A 15,777-nucleotide genomic window follows, 5' to 3' on the forward strand; every position below is an offset into this window, starting at 1 on the left:
AGTGAAAGGGGAAAAGGTAGCAAAGAGGTGAATGGGGGTGGAGATGGAGGTGATAGGTCAGAGAGGAGGGTGGGGGAAGGTAGCAAAGAGTACAATAGGTAAATGGGGGTGGGATGAAGGTGATAGGTCGAATCGTCTTGCAAGGATGCCTACCTTGAAGAAGTTCTCCTCCTCTCTCCACGAGAATTTCAGTGAGTCTCACTCTCACTGCAACCCCCAGATCATCTCCTCTGCCCTGAAGCTCTTCAACCATGTATTGAAATAGACTTGCTTTATTTCCCCTCCTCCCACCTTACCCCAGTTCCAACCTTCCAGCTCAACACCGTCCTCATGACCTGTCCTACTTGCCATTCACCTATTGTACTCTTTGCTACCTTCTCCCCAGCCATCCCCCCACCCCCCACCCCCACCCCCTTATCTCTCCACCCTGGAGGCTTCCTGTCTCCATTCCTAATGAAGGGCTTTTGCACGAAACATAGATTTTCCTGCTCATTGGATGCTGCCTGACCTGCTGTGTTTTTCCAGCACCACTCTAATCCAGACTCTGGTTTCCAGCATCTGCAGTCCTCACTTTTGCCGAGTCCAATCAGTATTCTAACAACAGTAGGATAGAAACTGTTTTGAAACCGGCTGGTGCATGTGTTCAGGCTTCTGGACCTTCTCCCCAGTGGTAGATGTTGTAGAAAAACATTGCCAGGGTAGGATGGATCTTTGAGAATGCTAGTGACCTTTCCTTGACAGTGGGCCTGGTAGATGAATTGTATAGATGGGAGATTGGCCTTTGTGATTGTCCGGGCCGAGTTCACCACTCTCTGTAACCATCACCGATCTTGAATGGTACAGTTGCCATACCATGTAGTTATATATCCAGACAGTTTGTTCTCGATGGCAAGGGTATTTGCTGTCATGCCAAATTTTCTCAGCTGCCTGAGGAAGGATAGACGTTGTTGGCCCTTTGTAACAAGTGCATCCACATGAAGAGTCCAAGAAAGCTTTTAGTGGATAATCATTCCCAGGAGTTTGACACTCTCCACTCGTTCCACCTCTGTGTTATTAATGTGTGTGTGTGGGGGGGGGGGGCCATGTGTAACATCCGTCGAAAGTCAATAATGAGTTCCTTGGTTTTGCCGGCACTGAGAGCTAGGTTGTTCTCAGTGCACCGTTTTTCAAGGTCTTCCATCTCCTATCTGTAGTCTGTTTCATCACTATCTGAGATTCGACTGACTATGGTGGTGTCATCAGCAAACTTATCAATGGCATTAGTCTGGTATATGGCAATGCAGAGTTAGAATATTGACTGCAAACCCATTGTCATTACTCAATCCTTTGCCCTGAAGCATTTTATGGCTCCAGGGCCTAGTTGTTTTAACCAACCTGTTAAGACACGCTGTGACACACCCCTGGGGTAGGTTGGACGTGAACCTGGGCCTTCTGGCTGAGAGGTATGGGCACTCCCCTGGTGCCACAAGGCTCCATTTCAGGGCTCATACACTCTGCTGGAAATGAACTGCCTATTAACTGAACATAGCACTCTAAATGAAATTTAATGGAGCTTTATTTCACTGTAGCATAATTCCCATTACAGAGATAAAATTCTGCATCAACCTTTTAATTTTTGTTTTGCACCTGGCTTACTGATTTGTAGTGAAATTTTGAGTTTGACCCCCTAAACGTCTCTGTCCCTGTCCCATTACTCTCTTCCTGCTTGTAAACCCTCTAATCTGTCATTGATAGCTGCAAAGTGAGCCAATATTTTGGCCTCTCAGTTGACATGTCAGAGTTAGAATTAGGTTCTATTGTCGCATGTTCTCAAGTACAGGGATACAGGATTACACTGAAAAAGCTGGCAATGTTGCCATTCACGGCACCATCTTAGCTAGAAAATCTAAGGTGAAGAGTAGAAAAATAAATAAATAAGTTAAAAGTTCAACTTTACAGTTCTTGTCAGTATAAAGTAATCAAAGTACCCTCACAGCTGTTTGCTGCGGTCAACAATACTGACTTTGGCACCTGACTTTGTGTCATTCACAACCTTGGATCTATGTCTCTCCATTCCTTTATCTACGTCAGTTGTAAATGTAGTGAACCGCTGAGTGTCCAGTGCAGTCTGCTGAGGAATACAACATTCTACCCACCTGAGTGCAAACCCATTATAGCAACTCACTCTCCTATCTGCTCATCGATTCTCCATCTATGTCAATAGGTTTTTTTTGTGTGTAACCATCAGGTTTCAGAATTAGCACAGCATTAAATTGGTTTGATTTATGTCTTAATGTGGCGACACAGACCCAAAGCCTTGGTTGCATTAAATTTAATAAAATTCCATTCAGGACTTGGTTAGAAGGTTTTCTCAACATTGTGTTTTGTACACTTGTTCAGCAGCATAATTAATCTTGATTGCATGGTCAGAATGTAAGCCTGAATGCTAAAAACAATAATTTCCCATTCTGCCAATGCTGCATTAATTCAACTTATATTGACATTCTTGATGACATAATCAAAAGTTACACAGCAGGCTTACTCATCACTAATTGCTTAATCCAAGTCTTCATTTTAGGGTGTTTAACAAAATGATTTTTTCATTAAGATGCTAAACATTTCCCCTTTGGTATTTTTCGGCATATATGTGCATGTGTTGGAGTCCTTCCTTTGTAAATCTGCTTTCTTTTTTTCACTCCATGTCCATCTCTAATCTGGTCTCTGAGCAAAGAAAACCCTTGAATCCTGTGACTAGTCATAGCATCACAGAGACATCAAGTCATACAGCACAGAAACAGACCCTTCAGTCCAACCAGTCCACGCCAAAGAAAATCCCAAACAAAACTAGTCCCGCCTGCCTGCTCCTGGCCCATATCCCGCCAACCCTTTCCTATTCATGTACTTACCCAAATGTCTTTTAAATTTTGTTATTATACCAACAGCCTCAGGAAGTTCATTTCACACGCAAATCACCTTCATTGTAAAAAAAATTGCCCCTTTCTTAAATCTCTCTCCTCTCACCTTAAAAATATGCTAGGTAAAAACAATGACTGCAGATGCTGGAAACCAGATTCTGGATTAGTGGTGCTGGAAGAGCACAGCAGTTCAGGCAGCATCCGAGGACAGGCAAAATCCGAGGACAGGCAAAATCGACGTTTCGGGCAAAAGCCCTTCATCAGGAATAAAGGCAGAGAGCCTGAAGCGTGGAGAGATAAGCTAGAGGTGGGGGTGGGGAGAGAGTAGCATAGAGTACAATAGGTCAGTGGGGGAGGTGATGAAGGTGATAGGTCAGGGAGGAGAGGGTGGAGTGGATAGGTGGAAAAGAAGCTAGGCAGGTTGGACAAGTCCGGACAAGACAAGGGGACAGTGTTGAGCTGGAAGTTAGAAACTAGGATGATGTGGGGGAAGGGGAAATGAGGAAGCTGTTGAAGTCCACATTGATGCCCTGGGGTTGAAGTGTTCTGAGGCAGAAGATGAGGCGTTCTTCTTCCATGCGTCTGGTGGTGAGGGAGCGGCGGTGGAGGAGGCCCAGCACCTCCATGTCCTCGGCAGAGTGGGAGGGGGAGTTGAAATGGGCCACGGGGCGGTTTGGTTGATTGGTGCGGGTGTCTCGGAGATGTTCCCTAAAGCGTTCTGCTAGGAGGCGCCCAGTCTCCCCGATGTAGAGGAGACCGCATTGGGAGAAACGGATACAATAAATGATATTAGTGGATGTGCAGGTAAAACTTTGCTCACCTTCCACCCTACCAACCTTCGCATAAACCAAATCATCCGCCGACATTTCCGCCACCTCCAAACAGACCCCACCACCAGGGATATATTTCCCTCCCCACCCCTCTCCGCCTTCTGCAAAGACCGTTCCCTCCGTGACTACCTGGTCATGTCCACGCCCCCCTATGATCCACCCTCCCATCCTGGCACTTTCCCCTGCCACCGCAGGAACTGTAAAACCTGTGCCTACACCTCCTCCCTCACCTCCATCCAAGGCCCTAAAGGAGCCTTCCACATCCATCAAAGTTTTACCTGCACATCCACTAATATCATTTGTTGTATCCGTTGCTCCTGATGCGGTCTCCTCTACATCGGGGAGACTGGGCGCCTCCTAGCAGAACGCTTTAGGGAACATCTCCGAGACACCCGCACCAATCAACCAAAACGCCCCGTGGCCCAACATTTCAACTCCCCATCCCACTCTGCCGAGGATATGGAGGTGCTGGGCCTCCTTCACCGCCGCTCCCTCACCACCAGACGCATGGAAGAAGAACGCCTCATCTTCTGCCTCAGAACACTTCAACCCCAGGGCATCAATGTGGATTTCAACAGCGTCCTCATTTCCCCTTCCCCCACCTCATCCTAGTTTCTAACCTCCAGCTCAACACTGTCCCCATGTCTTGTCCGGACTTGTCCGACCTGCCCAGCTCCTTTTCCACCTATCCACTCCACCCTCTCCTCCCTGACCTATCACCTTCACCTCCTCCCCCACTGACCTATTGTACTCTATGCTACTCTCTCCCCACCCCCACCTCTAGCTTATCTCTCCACGCTTCAGGCTCTCTGCCTTTATTCCTGATGAAGGGCTTTTGCCCGAAACGTCGATTTTGCCTGTCCTCGGATTTTGCCTGTCCTCGGATGCTGCCTGAACTGCTGTGCTCTTCCAGCACCACTAATCCTTAAAAATATGCCCCTAGTCTTAAAATCCCCCATCCTAGGGAAAAGACAGCTACTATTAATTCCATACATACCCCTCATTATTTATCAACTTCTACAAGGTCACATGGGGACATGAAGCCGTATGGTTTAGATATGTATCCTGTCCACCACAAGCCGGTAGAATTTGCTGTTCAAGGTCCAAGTGAACTCAATTTTTGCTTGCAGTAAACATCGTCATAGGGCTGTTGTGGCACAGGGATAGTGTCCTGCTCTCTGAGCAAGTAGATTCAGGTTTAGGATCCATCTGTCCTAGGTACATACAATAACATGCCTGAATAGGTTGATTAAAATAACTATAGGAAAATATCTACTTGCATCAGTGAGAGGACTCTTGTGAAACAGTGGCAGTGTCCCTACCTCAGAGCCAAAAGTTCATGTGCCGTCTGCTCAAAAGGTATGTCATAATGCCTCGGAGTAGGTTGATTCAGAAAATGTCCACTTACATCAATGATTCTTTATTTGGGGAATGTACTATTCAGTTGAACATTCAAAGGTTGATCGTCAATACAGATCCGATCAGAAATCAGTCTGATGATCCTTTTCATTACATTTTACATTAGCTGCCCACAGGAGTAGTCAAAAAAAAGGCTCAGTCACTGCTTCAGTGACAACAAGAGTAAGGGATCAAAAGTTATACAATGTTTTCAGAGCAAGAGCAAAAAAAGCTCATTAATCTTTTGCTGCTGCTTAGTCACCTGTCATGTCTAAAAAAGGAAGTGAAAATGTCCAGTGGAAAGTGGTATGTAGACAGAGAGAAAGTCAAACATTGACACTTGTCAGATAACCTGAGCCTTTTAGTTTGTTTAGTTTTCTCCATTGACTGTGGAGCTGAGTCATTGCTGAATGAGACACGTTGAGCAGGTGGTGATATTATTCAGCTTTCAAGTCAGGAGTGTGATGGAATACTCCTCACTTGCCTGATGAGTACAGGTCCAGCAACACTCAAGATTGACACTACACGGAAGAAAGCAGCCCACTTGATTGGTACCACATCCACAAACATCCACTATCACCGATGCTCAGTATCTGCAGTGTGTACCAACTACAAAATGAACTGCAGAAATTCACCAAAGTTCCTTTGATAGTATTTTCCAAACCCACAACCACTTCCATTGAGAAGGAGAAGGACAGCAGATATATAGGAACAGCACTAATTGCAAGATCCCCCCCCAAGACACTCACCATCCTGACGTGGAAATATATCACCATTCCTTCACTGTCACTGGGTCAAAATCCTGGAATTCCTTCCCTAAGGGCATTATGGGTCAACCTACACCCATGGGCTACAGCAGTTTAAGAAGGCAGCTCACTACCACCTTCTCAAGGGCAACTAGGGACAGGCATTAAATGCTAACACAGCCAGGGATGCTCATGTCCCATAAGTGACTAATTAAAAATTATCGACAAGGATAACGTGGGGGACCGAAAAAAAGCCACAAGAGATCATCACTACCTGAGAAGTACCTGTTTCCTTCACACATGGCAATGATTATTGTATTTCTGTTTACAAGGACAGCCTTTTTCCACCAGAACCACTAGGCATGGTCCAGATTGAACATAGCCCAATTAACTTGACCTTATTCCCAGATAGCTTGGGAAAAATTAAGCGACAGTTTTTACATGCTAATTGGTAACTATTTCAGGATATTCATCAAACTAGCTTCTTGTTATTGGTTCCTGGATTCACTTCTTTAGAGAGAAAGCATTTAAAAGAGTGATTGGTAGAGCCAGTTGAAAGGACAGGAAAAGAGCAGTGGACACTGATTTTTGAGAACATCCTTGGACTTCAGGGAAGGATGAAGAAATGAAATGAATGAAGTTGTAAATTTAATTGCAGGAAGTTTCAGATTAGGTTTGAATGGGTTGAACATATCCTTGAAGTGTAATGAATGCCTTTAAAAGCAAAATACTGTGAAAAATGACCCAGACAAAGAGAGTGCTGGAGAAATTCAGCAGGTCTGGCAGCAGCTATGGCGAGAGAAACAGATTTAACATTTTGAATCAGAACTGAATCACACTGTACTCGAAATGTTAACTCTGTATCTCTCCGCAGGTGCTGGCAGACCTGCTGAGTATCTTCAGCAGTTCAGTGTTTGTTTCATCATTAATCCATACTTGCCTCTTCTGGCACTAGTTACTCCAAGCTGCATTATGAGGTTCAGCAAAACTCGGTGAAATGATGTGTTAATAACCTTGAGTGCAATCATTTTCATTCTTCAAAAGAGATTCAGTCTTCCTGCTGCATTCGATCTGCCAACTGTTTTATCCAAGTGCATCCACGTAGACTTAGCATTCACATAATTATGTATATGGCTTTTATTGGTAGAGGAATTGAGTTCCGGAGTCCTGAGGTCATGATGCAGTTGTATAAGACTCTGGTGCGGCCGCATCTGGAATATTGTGTGCAGTTTTGGTCGCCATACTATAGGAAGGATGTGGAGGCACTGGAACGGGTGCAGAGGAGGTTTACCAGGATGTTGCCTGGTATGGAAGGAAGATCGTATGAGGAAAGACTGAGACACTTGGGGCTGTTTTCATTAGAGAAAAGAAGGTTTAGGGGTGACTTGATTGAGGTGTACAAGATGATTGGGGGTTAGATAGGGTTGACAGTGTGAACCTTTTCCCGCGTATGGAGTCGGGTATTACAAGGGGGCATAGCTTTAAATTAAGGGGGGGGTAGATATAGGACTGAAGTTAGGGGTAGGCTCTTCACTCAGCGAGTCGTAAGTTCATGGAATGCCCTGCCAGTAGCAGTGGTGGACTCTCCCTCTTTATGGGCATTTAAGCGGGCATTGGATAGGTATATGGAGGATACTGGGTTAGTATAGGTTAGGTGGGCTTGGATCGGCGCAACATCGAGGGCCAAAGGGCCTGTACTGCGCTGTATTCTTCTATGTTCTATGTTCTATGTATATGAATGGAAACACAATGTACTTTATTGTTTTTAATATTGAGACAGGCCCCTTTTTGTAACAACATTGTAAAATTATTTAACAAGACAATGTTCTGTGCATTGCACAGAAGAGTTGTTCCCAGGTATATTTACATCCAATCTGTGCAAGAGAACCTGTATAAATGAGTAGTTGTAGAGTTTGCGAGTTATAGAGTTATAGGTTTATTTGAAGAAATAGTAAGACTGGTTTGATGAGAGGATGATTTAACCAGTGTTATATTTCACAAGATGATGTCGGCCTCAATAAGAACAGGTTTCCAAAATAGAAACACCCGAACCAGAGCAAATATTCCACCATCATCAGCAATCTATCATTTTTTATTTTCATGTATACTTTGTTCCAGTCCAACATTTTCATAACAATTTCTTCAAACAGAATTGAGCTACAAAAATGTGACTTAGAATATCAGTCAATTAAGGTTAAAGTCACCATCATTGTACTGGACCCTAGTCTAACTCTCTTTAGAGAGAGATAACTGGTTGTTGTTAACCTGAAGGCCACCATGCCCCAGGCAAAGGGAATGGTTGAGAAGGGCAGGCCTTCATGGTAACCCAAGCTCGTGTCGGAATAAACCCATGCTGTTGAAGTCAGTCTGCATCAGTCAATAACTGAAAATGTCTTCAGGTTTTGAATGTGTTACTTCAGTGACATGGTGTTAGGTCTAACTCAGTTTCACTTTAGAGATAGATAAGACAATATTCATGAAAGGATTTCCACTCAGAGTATAACTGTTTGAGAGAATAATTAAGATTAGATTACTTACAGTGTGGAAACAGGCCCTTCGGCCCAACAAGTCCACACCGACCCGCCGAAGCGTAACCCACCCGTACCCCTACATTTACCCCTTATCTAACACTACGGGCAATTTAGCATGGCCAATTCACCTGACCTGCACATCTTTGGACTGTGGGAGGAAACCGGAGCACCTGGAGGAAACCCACGCAGACACGGGGAGAATGTGCAAACTCCACACAGTCAGTCGCCTGAGGCGGGAAATGAACCCGGGTCTCTGGCGCTGTGAGGCAGCAGTGCTAACCACTGTGCCATTGTGCCGCCCACTGTGCCACTGTGCCACCGTGCCGGCACGGTGGCACAGTGGTTAGCACTGCTGCCTCACAGCGCCAGAGACCTGGGTTCAATTCCTGCCTCAGGCGACTCTCTGTGTGGAGTTTGCACATTATCCCCGTGTCTGCGTAGGTTTCCTCTGGGTGCTCCGGTTTCCTCCCACAGTCCAAAAATGTGCAGGTCAGGTGAATTAGACAATAGATAATAGGTGCAGAAGTAGGCCATTCAGCCATTAGCCATGCTAAATTGCCCGTAGTGTTAGGTGAAGGCGTAAATGTAGGGGAATGGGTCTGGGTGGGTACGCTTTGGCGGGTCGGTGTGGACTTGTTGGGCCGAAGGGCCTGTTTCCACACTGTAAGTAATCTAATCTAAAAAAAATTACTTAACTAATATTCATAACTAATATTGTTCCTTCCTGTGTAAGAGTATATGAGTCTAACAATAGCTCTTATCAATGCTTGACAGAACCGGACAATGGCCATTGTTCATGAGACATGTCCATCTTTGGATTGCCCATTGAATGAACAAGTTCAGCCTGAAAACAGCTGCTGCAATGTATGTCATGGTAAGTACAAATGCTGCATTTTACCATTCCAGCGCCTTGTTGATGCAGTTTAAATTCTGATGTTTACTAGGAGCCACTTATTTTGACAGCATTCGGAAGGCCTTGCACTGTAGCAGCCTACGGATTGGCACAGTAAACCTTTCTTCAAAACACCTCTCTCCCCAATTGTTAAGTCGTGAGTTGGAGCAAATTGCTGCAGATGCTGAAATCTGTACTGAAAACTACAAATGCTGGAGATCACAGCAGGTCAGGCAGCATCAGTGGAGAGAGAGCAAGCTAATGTTTTGAGTCAAACGTTAGTTTGCTGTCTCTCCATGGATGCTGTCTGGCCCAGTGTGATCTCCAGCATTTGTTGTTTGCAGGATCAAGTACTGAGGTTTCATTTGCAGGTTAACTATCATCATGTAACCCAGCACTCTGACTCTGCCACTCAAGAGCACATATTATTTGAGAGCACATTTGCCAATAGCTTACACTGTGTGGTGAGATACCTGGGCAGATGCCAGCTAGCTTCATGCTTTGTTTCCACTACATTCAGGCTTTGAAGGAATGCAGAGTTTGATCCTTTAGTCTACTCTTTAGATTTCTTTTAAAGAAAGAACTTACAAATGCATTGCACCTTTCATAATCTTGGGACACCTCAGATCATAAGAGGTCAAAAACCAGATTATAGTCCAACAGGTTTATTTGAAATTACAAGCTTTCGGAGCTCAGCTCCTTCCTCATGTGGTATGAAAGGGAGTTATAAGACACAGTATTTATAAGTAAAACGTTAACAACTTTAAAACTAGCAGCCCTTGTTGAATCCTTTAATCAGTAAGAAGGTAGGCTGCTGATTAAAATGCAAAATCCAGATTCCTTTCAAGTCTCTCTCTCTCTCTCTCTCTCTCTCTCTCTCACACACACACACATGCACACGCACACACACACATGAGTTATTTCACTCAAGATTCTTTACTGTCATAAAAATACTGACCTCAGCTTAAACCATAGCCAGATTCACATCGGGATCTTGCACATCAAGTGCATTGCCTAACCTGAGATGTCACTTCTTGTACATTAATAAAACCTTGAATTATCTAGGGACAAAGACTCAAAAAGGAATCTGGATTTTGCATTTTAATCAGCAGTCTGCCTCCTAATCGATTAAAGGATTCAACAAGGGATGCTAGTTTTAGCGTTGTTAACCTTTTGCTCATAATAATACATGTGTTATACCTCTCTATCATGCCACACCTGAGAAAGGAGTGGCGTTCCAAAAGCTTACAATTTCAATAAACCTGTTGGACTATAACCTGGTGTCATTCGATTTTTGACCTTATCACCCCAGTCCAACTCCAGCATCTCCACATCAGAACATACAAGGTTAGACACACAATGGGTCAGAAATGTTTGACTGTGTCTTATCTCCAAAACTGGATGGGATTGATACAGGTCTCTGAATCATTATCACCCGTCTTGGACTTGTGTTGAATCCTGATTTCACTTCCATAAACCCCGTTGGAATGTTGGTGAAATCAATTGGTAATTTACATGACACAAAGGTTTAGATCAGAGTGGTGCTGGAAAAGCACAGCACGTCAGGCAGCATCCGAGGAGCAGGAAAATCGACATTTCGGGCAAAAGCCCGAAATCAAGTGTTGCCCTGCCAATAAGGGAAAAATGGCTGTGTGACCATTTAATGTTTGAGCGATAAGTGTTGACCAGAAAATTACTTTGGGAGAGAAATCTCTCACTCAAACAACTGATTGAGAGAAGAACATAACATTTGGAAGATTTTAAAGACTGTGCGGATACTGGGGTGGACATTTCCACAGCTCTGGGGTAAAAACAATGACTGCAGATGCTGGAAACCAGATTCTGGATTAGTGGTGCTGGAAGAGCACAGCAGTTCAGGCAGCATCCAAGGAGCACACAGCTCTAACCAATTAACCTGCACTCATGCCTTTAAAGGGAATGTGACAATGGAGAGCAAGAGTAGCATTTGTAAAACAAAGCTCTTCCTGCATATCATTTTCTTTGTTTTCATGATACAAGCCTGTGTTTTGTTTTTCACAGCATCTGTAGAGCACCATTTTCTTGTTTAAATGACTAGTTATGATGCAAGTTCTTTCTACTTAAGTAAATAATTAACAGCCTTGATTCCAGACAATTTATCTCATCACTGTAAATCTTACAGAGGTCAGTTACTACTGCAACACGTCACTAATGGAGGATTCTGATCTTAGTATGATTGATCAATCTGTTTAGATATGTAAGTTTATACTTCTTGAGCAGGAGGGAGGTGTACCTGGGATATTTCGACTAAAGGTAGGGATAATACCACTGCACCACAGAAGCTAAAGGTGAATGGGAACCAATGATGTAAGGATTCTATTCCAGATTTTTAAAACATTGACTTGTTATGACACACCTCTGGAGTAGATGGGAGTTGGAACCTGGTGTCCTAGCTCAGAGGTAAGGACACAACCACATAGAGTCCTCAGGATTTTGTTCTATCCTTCAGTTAAGGTTTCAGTGTATTTAAATAGTATACATTCTATGCCATTGTTAACAGATGCTTGTGTTCATGTACTGTCTTTATAACTCAGTAATCTTGCCATTGTTTAATCATTGCCAATGAGTTTCAAAGTGCTGGCTTGTTTTATCATTGTTAGTTTCATTCCGTTACAAAGTAAATAACGAGACAGTGCCGAGTAGCTGGCAAATAGTCTTTTTATAATGGATTTGAAAGGAACTAATGACTAGTGTTGGTGGTAACCTTCTAGAACTCAGGAAAGAAAGGCACCCCATAGGAATCACAGATGATTAGTTTTATTGATTGATCTGAGCAGTGCTTTATTTTTGGAAAATTACTTTTAATAAAAAAACCTGTGTGTATTAAGAGGATTTGGAGAGTCTCTCGCCAATTATTTCTCCTGCTGTCAGTACCTGTCTCACCTGTTATTCTTCATGAGCTTGACACACCTTCGAGAGTAATTGTATCCTTTAGCTACTGATATCTGAAGTTATTCCTTGAAGCTTATAGCTGTTCATGTTCAGGAGAGAGCAGTCTTCACTCAGCAAACAAAAAGAACAATGTCTTGCAACTTTTGACCTTCCCAGTGCCTGGTGTCACATTGACATCTGTCATGTTATCACCCATTACCTGCCGAGAATGCTGGCGTTTGTGTTAACAGGGAGTGAAATCTCTGGATGTACAAATGGAGCAAAGTGTATGTGCCAGCTACAATCCTCATAACTCAGTGATTCGGGCCAAATGCAGTCTCAGTGGCAGCTTCTGTTCTTTTGTTCATTTTTTCATGGATAACTGTGTTGTAACTTCTGAATATCAGCATGCAATATTTGTACCGCAACAAACTGTCGTTTTCTCAAATATTTTTGAGAACAGTGCTCCTTCACTTCTGCTTTTCTGCAAATCTCTGATCCGTTCACTGCATTGGTGGTGGCAACGCCTTCATCCATCTAGGCTCTAAGTCCTTCTGTGCCTTCACCTCAGCGGTTTCCCTCTGAAAAGTGTAAATCTTCGGCCAACATTTTCGCCCACCTTTAGCTCTGTGTCAGTTTTTGTCTGATTACCTTTTCCAGTGTTTAGCAATATTGAAAAGCACACTATTTAGTTTGTCTCCCCAAAGCCTGTCCACCATCTACAAGGCACAAATCAGGAGTGTGATAGAATATTCCCCTCTTGTCTGGATGGGGACAGCTCCAACAACACTCAATAAGCTCGACACCATCCTCAGGGTGGAGTGTCCTCTGCTTGATTAGCACCACTTTGGACTGTGTGTGGCATTAATGAACCTGAGCAAATTTATAGTCACTGGGCATTTGGTCAAAACCCTATGCTGTATGGAGTCAAATTTGGCTTTTTGGGATGTTTGTGTTTATTGAAGGTCAGTCATCTCAGTACCAGGACATCTCTGCAGGAGTCCCTAAGTCCAACCGTTTTCAGCTGCTTCATCAATGACCTTCTCTCCACCATAAGGTCACAACTGAGGATGTTCACCGATGATGTTCAGCGCCATTTACAAATCCTTAGATACTGAAGCAGTTCATGTCCAAATGCAACAAAATCTGGATAATATCCGGGCTTGGGCTGACAAGTGACTGGTAACATTTGAACCACATAAATACCAGGCAATGACCATCACCAATAAGACAGAATCTAAACAGTGTTTCTTGACCTTCAATAGCATTACTATCACTGAATCCTCCATTATCAAAATCCTGGGGTTACAATTGGCCAGAAACTGACCTAGATTAGCCATATAAATACAATGGCTACAAGAGCAGGTCAGAGGCTAGGAATCTTGCAGCAGATAACTCATCTCCTGATTCCCCAAAGTCTGTCCACCATCCTCAAGGCACAAGCCAGGAGTGTAGTGAATACTCCCCACTTTCTCTGGATGAGTGCAGCTCCAAAAGCATACAAGAAGCTTGACTCCACCCCAAATAAACCTACTAGTTTAATTGGTAATATATTCACAAACCTTGACTCCATCCACCACTGCCACTCATTATCAGCAATGTGTACCATCTAGAAGATGCACTGCAGAAATTCACTAAAGATCCTTAGACAGCACCTTTCAATCTAGAAGAATTTGAAAGCAGATACATGGGAACATTACCACCTGGAAGTTGCCCTTCAAACCACCCACCATCTTGACTTAGAAATGAATCATTGTTCCTTCAGTGTCACTGAGTTAAAATCTTGGAACTCCTTCTCGAATAGTTTTTAGGGTATACTTATACCTAATGAACTGCAGCAGTTCAAGAAGGCAGCTCACCACCTCCTTCTCATGGACAACTAGGGATGGGCAATAGATACTGGCCCAGCCAGCGATGCCTATGTCCCATGAACAAGTTAAAAACAAATGACCTCCTGACAATAATAATTAAGAGATGAATAGAAGGTAACCAAGGTAATAATTGGGTCAGTATGAACTCTTGCTTTCTTTGGCTTCTCATTTAAAAAATAATTTATTAAACTTTGCAATGTTCTTATCTTGCAGAAGAATCAACGTTTCAGGCATAAGCCGTTCATTAGGAATCCTGAAGAAGGGCTTAAGCCTGAAACATTGACTCTCCTGCTCCTCGGATGCTGCCTGACCTGCTGTGCTTTTCCAGCAACACACTCTTTGACTCTGATCTCCAGCATCTGCAGTGCTCACTTTCTCAATGTTCTTATCTTTCCTGTCTTTCCTTTCTGCTGAATATGGTCAGAGTACAAATGATTATAAAATCTCTAATACAGCAATGTAGTTCATTTATTTCTGAGGATTGCTCGTGTTTTCAAAATAGCCTTTCACTTCTGACCCATTGATCGAGTGAAGAAACCCTGATCTTTATTGAGCATCTCCTCTGAGAGGCCTGTCAGAGAGTAAATATGCAATGCACCGATTTTTAAATAGTGTTCATTCTCACCACTGGAGCAGATATGATACAGCAGTAAGAGGTTACACTTGTTCAAAATGTCCTTCCAAGATCATCCATTTGTATGAAATCAGTGGTTGTGAGAAAGATAATGGCAAACGCTTAATGCATAAATAGTCATGATTTGGAGATGCCAGTGTTGGACTGGGGTGTACAAAGTTAAAAATCACACAACACCAGGTTATAGTCCAACAGGTTTAATTGGAAGCACACTAGCTTTTGGAGCGATGCTCCTTCATCAGGTGATCACCTGATGAAAGACTATCGCTCTGAAAGCTAGTGCTTCCAATGAAACCTGTTGGACTATAACCTGGTGTTGTGTGATTTTTAACTTTGCATAAATAGTGATTCTGTTGCTTGTTATTTTCTGTTACATCTAATTTCTTATTAATTTGATTGTTCTGTTACAATTGAATTTTTACATTGTTGAGGCTGACTTTGCTTTCTGAATTTCATTATTTCTTTCCCCGGAACTTTAATTTGTTTATTATTTTCTCTCGGTAGAGTGGGTTGGAAGAAATGGGCAACGATGTTTGATGGCTCAGCAGAATTCTACTGTCTTTCTAAACAAAATCATTTGTGGGATGTGGGTGTCACTGACAAGTCAACATTTGTTGCCCTTTGCTAATTGCCTTTGAACTGAATGGTCAGAGGATAGTTGGGTATTGCTTTGGGCCCGAAACGCATCTTGGCCAGACCAAGTAAGCATGGTAGATTTATTTCCCCTAAAGGACTTTAGTGAACCAGATTGCACTTTATAACAATCTCCACCGCACTGAGAAAAGTCTTCAATTCCAGATTTATTAATTGGATTTTAATTCTGCTAGTTGATACAGGTGGGATTTGAACTCACACCTTCAGAGCACCAACTTTCACTTCTCATTTATCAGGATGGTGATATTACCACTGTACCATCATTGACCCTCTGTCATGTGCAGCTGCAATTAAAGAAGTAAAAGTTCATAAGAGAGACTTGTAATTCCACAATCAATTTTGTGAATGCAAAGTTTTAAAAGGATTCCTGGAGTTTACACTTCACACTTGATCATCGCATTTATTCAGGAAAATCTT

At 43.1% G+C, this 15,777-nt stretch overlaps 1 protein-coding gene across 6 annotated transcripts in view; it reads left to right on the forward strand.

Annotated features, from left to right (window-relative positions):
• LOC122557625 (protein kinase C-binding protein NELL1-like) overlaps positions 1 to 15,777 on the forward strand; it is a 1,008,016-nt gene that overhangs the window by 253,039 nt on the left and 739,200 nt on the right. For all 6 annotated transcript variants that reach the window (XM_087996275.1, XM_087996277.1, XM_087996278.1 and 3 more), the window contains exon 11: positions 9,174 to 9,273. In XM_087996275.1, coding sequence (XP_087852401.1) covers positions 9,174 to 9,273 — 100 coding nt within the window. The remainder of the gene's footprint in view (positions 1 to 9,173; positions 9,274 to 15,777) is intronic.

The sequence above is a fragment of the Chiloscyllium plagiosum genome, unplaced genomic scaffold, assembly GCF_037043375.1.
Source record: "Chiloscyllium plagiosum isolate Xiang-an unplaced genomic scaffold, Cpla_swu_hap1 HiC_scaffold_18, whole genome shotgun sequence".
In the NCBI taxonomy this organism is placed as follows: Eukaryota; Metazoa; Chordata; class Chondrichthyes; order Orectolobiformes; family Hemiscylliidae; genus Chiloscyllium; species Chiloscyllium plagiosum.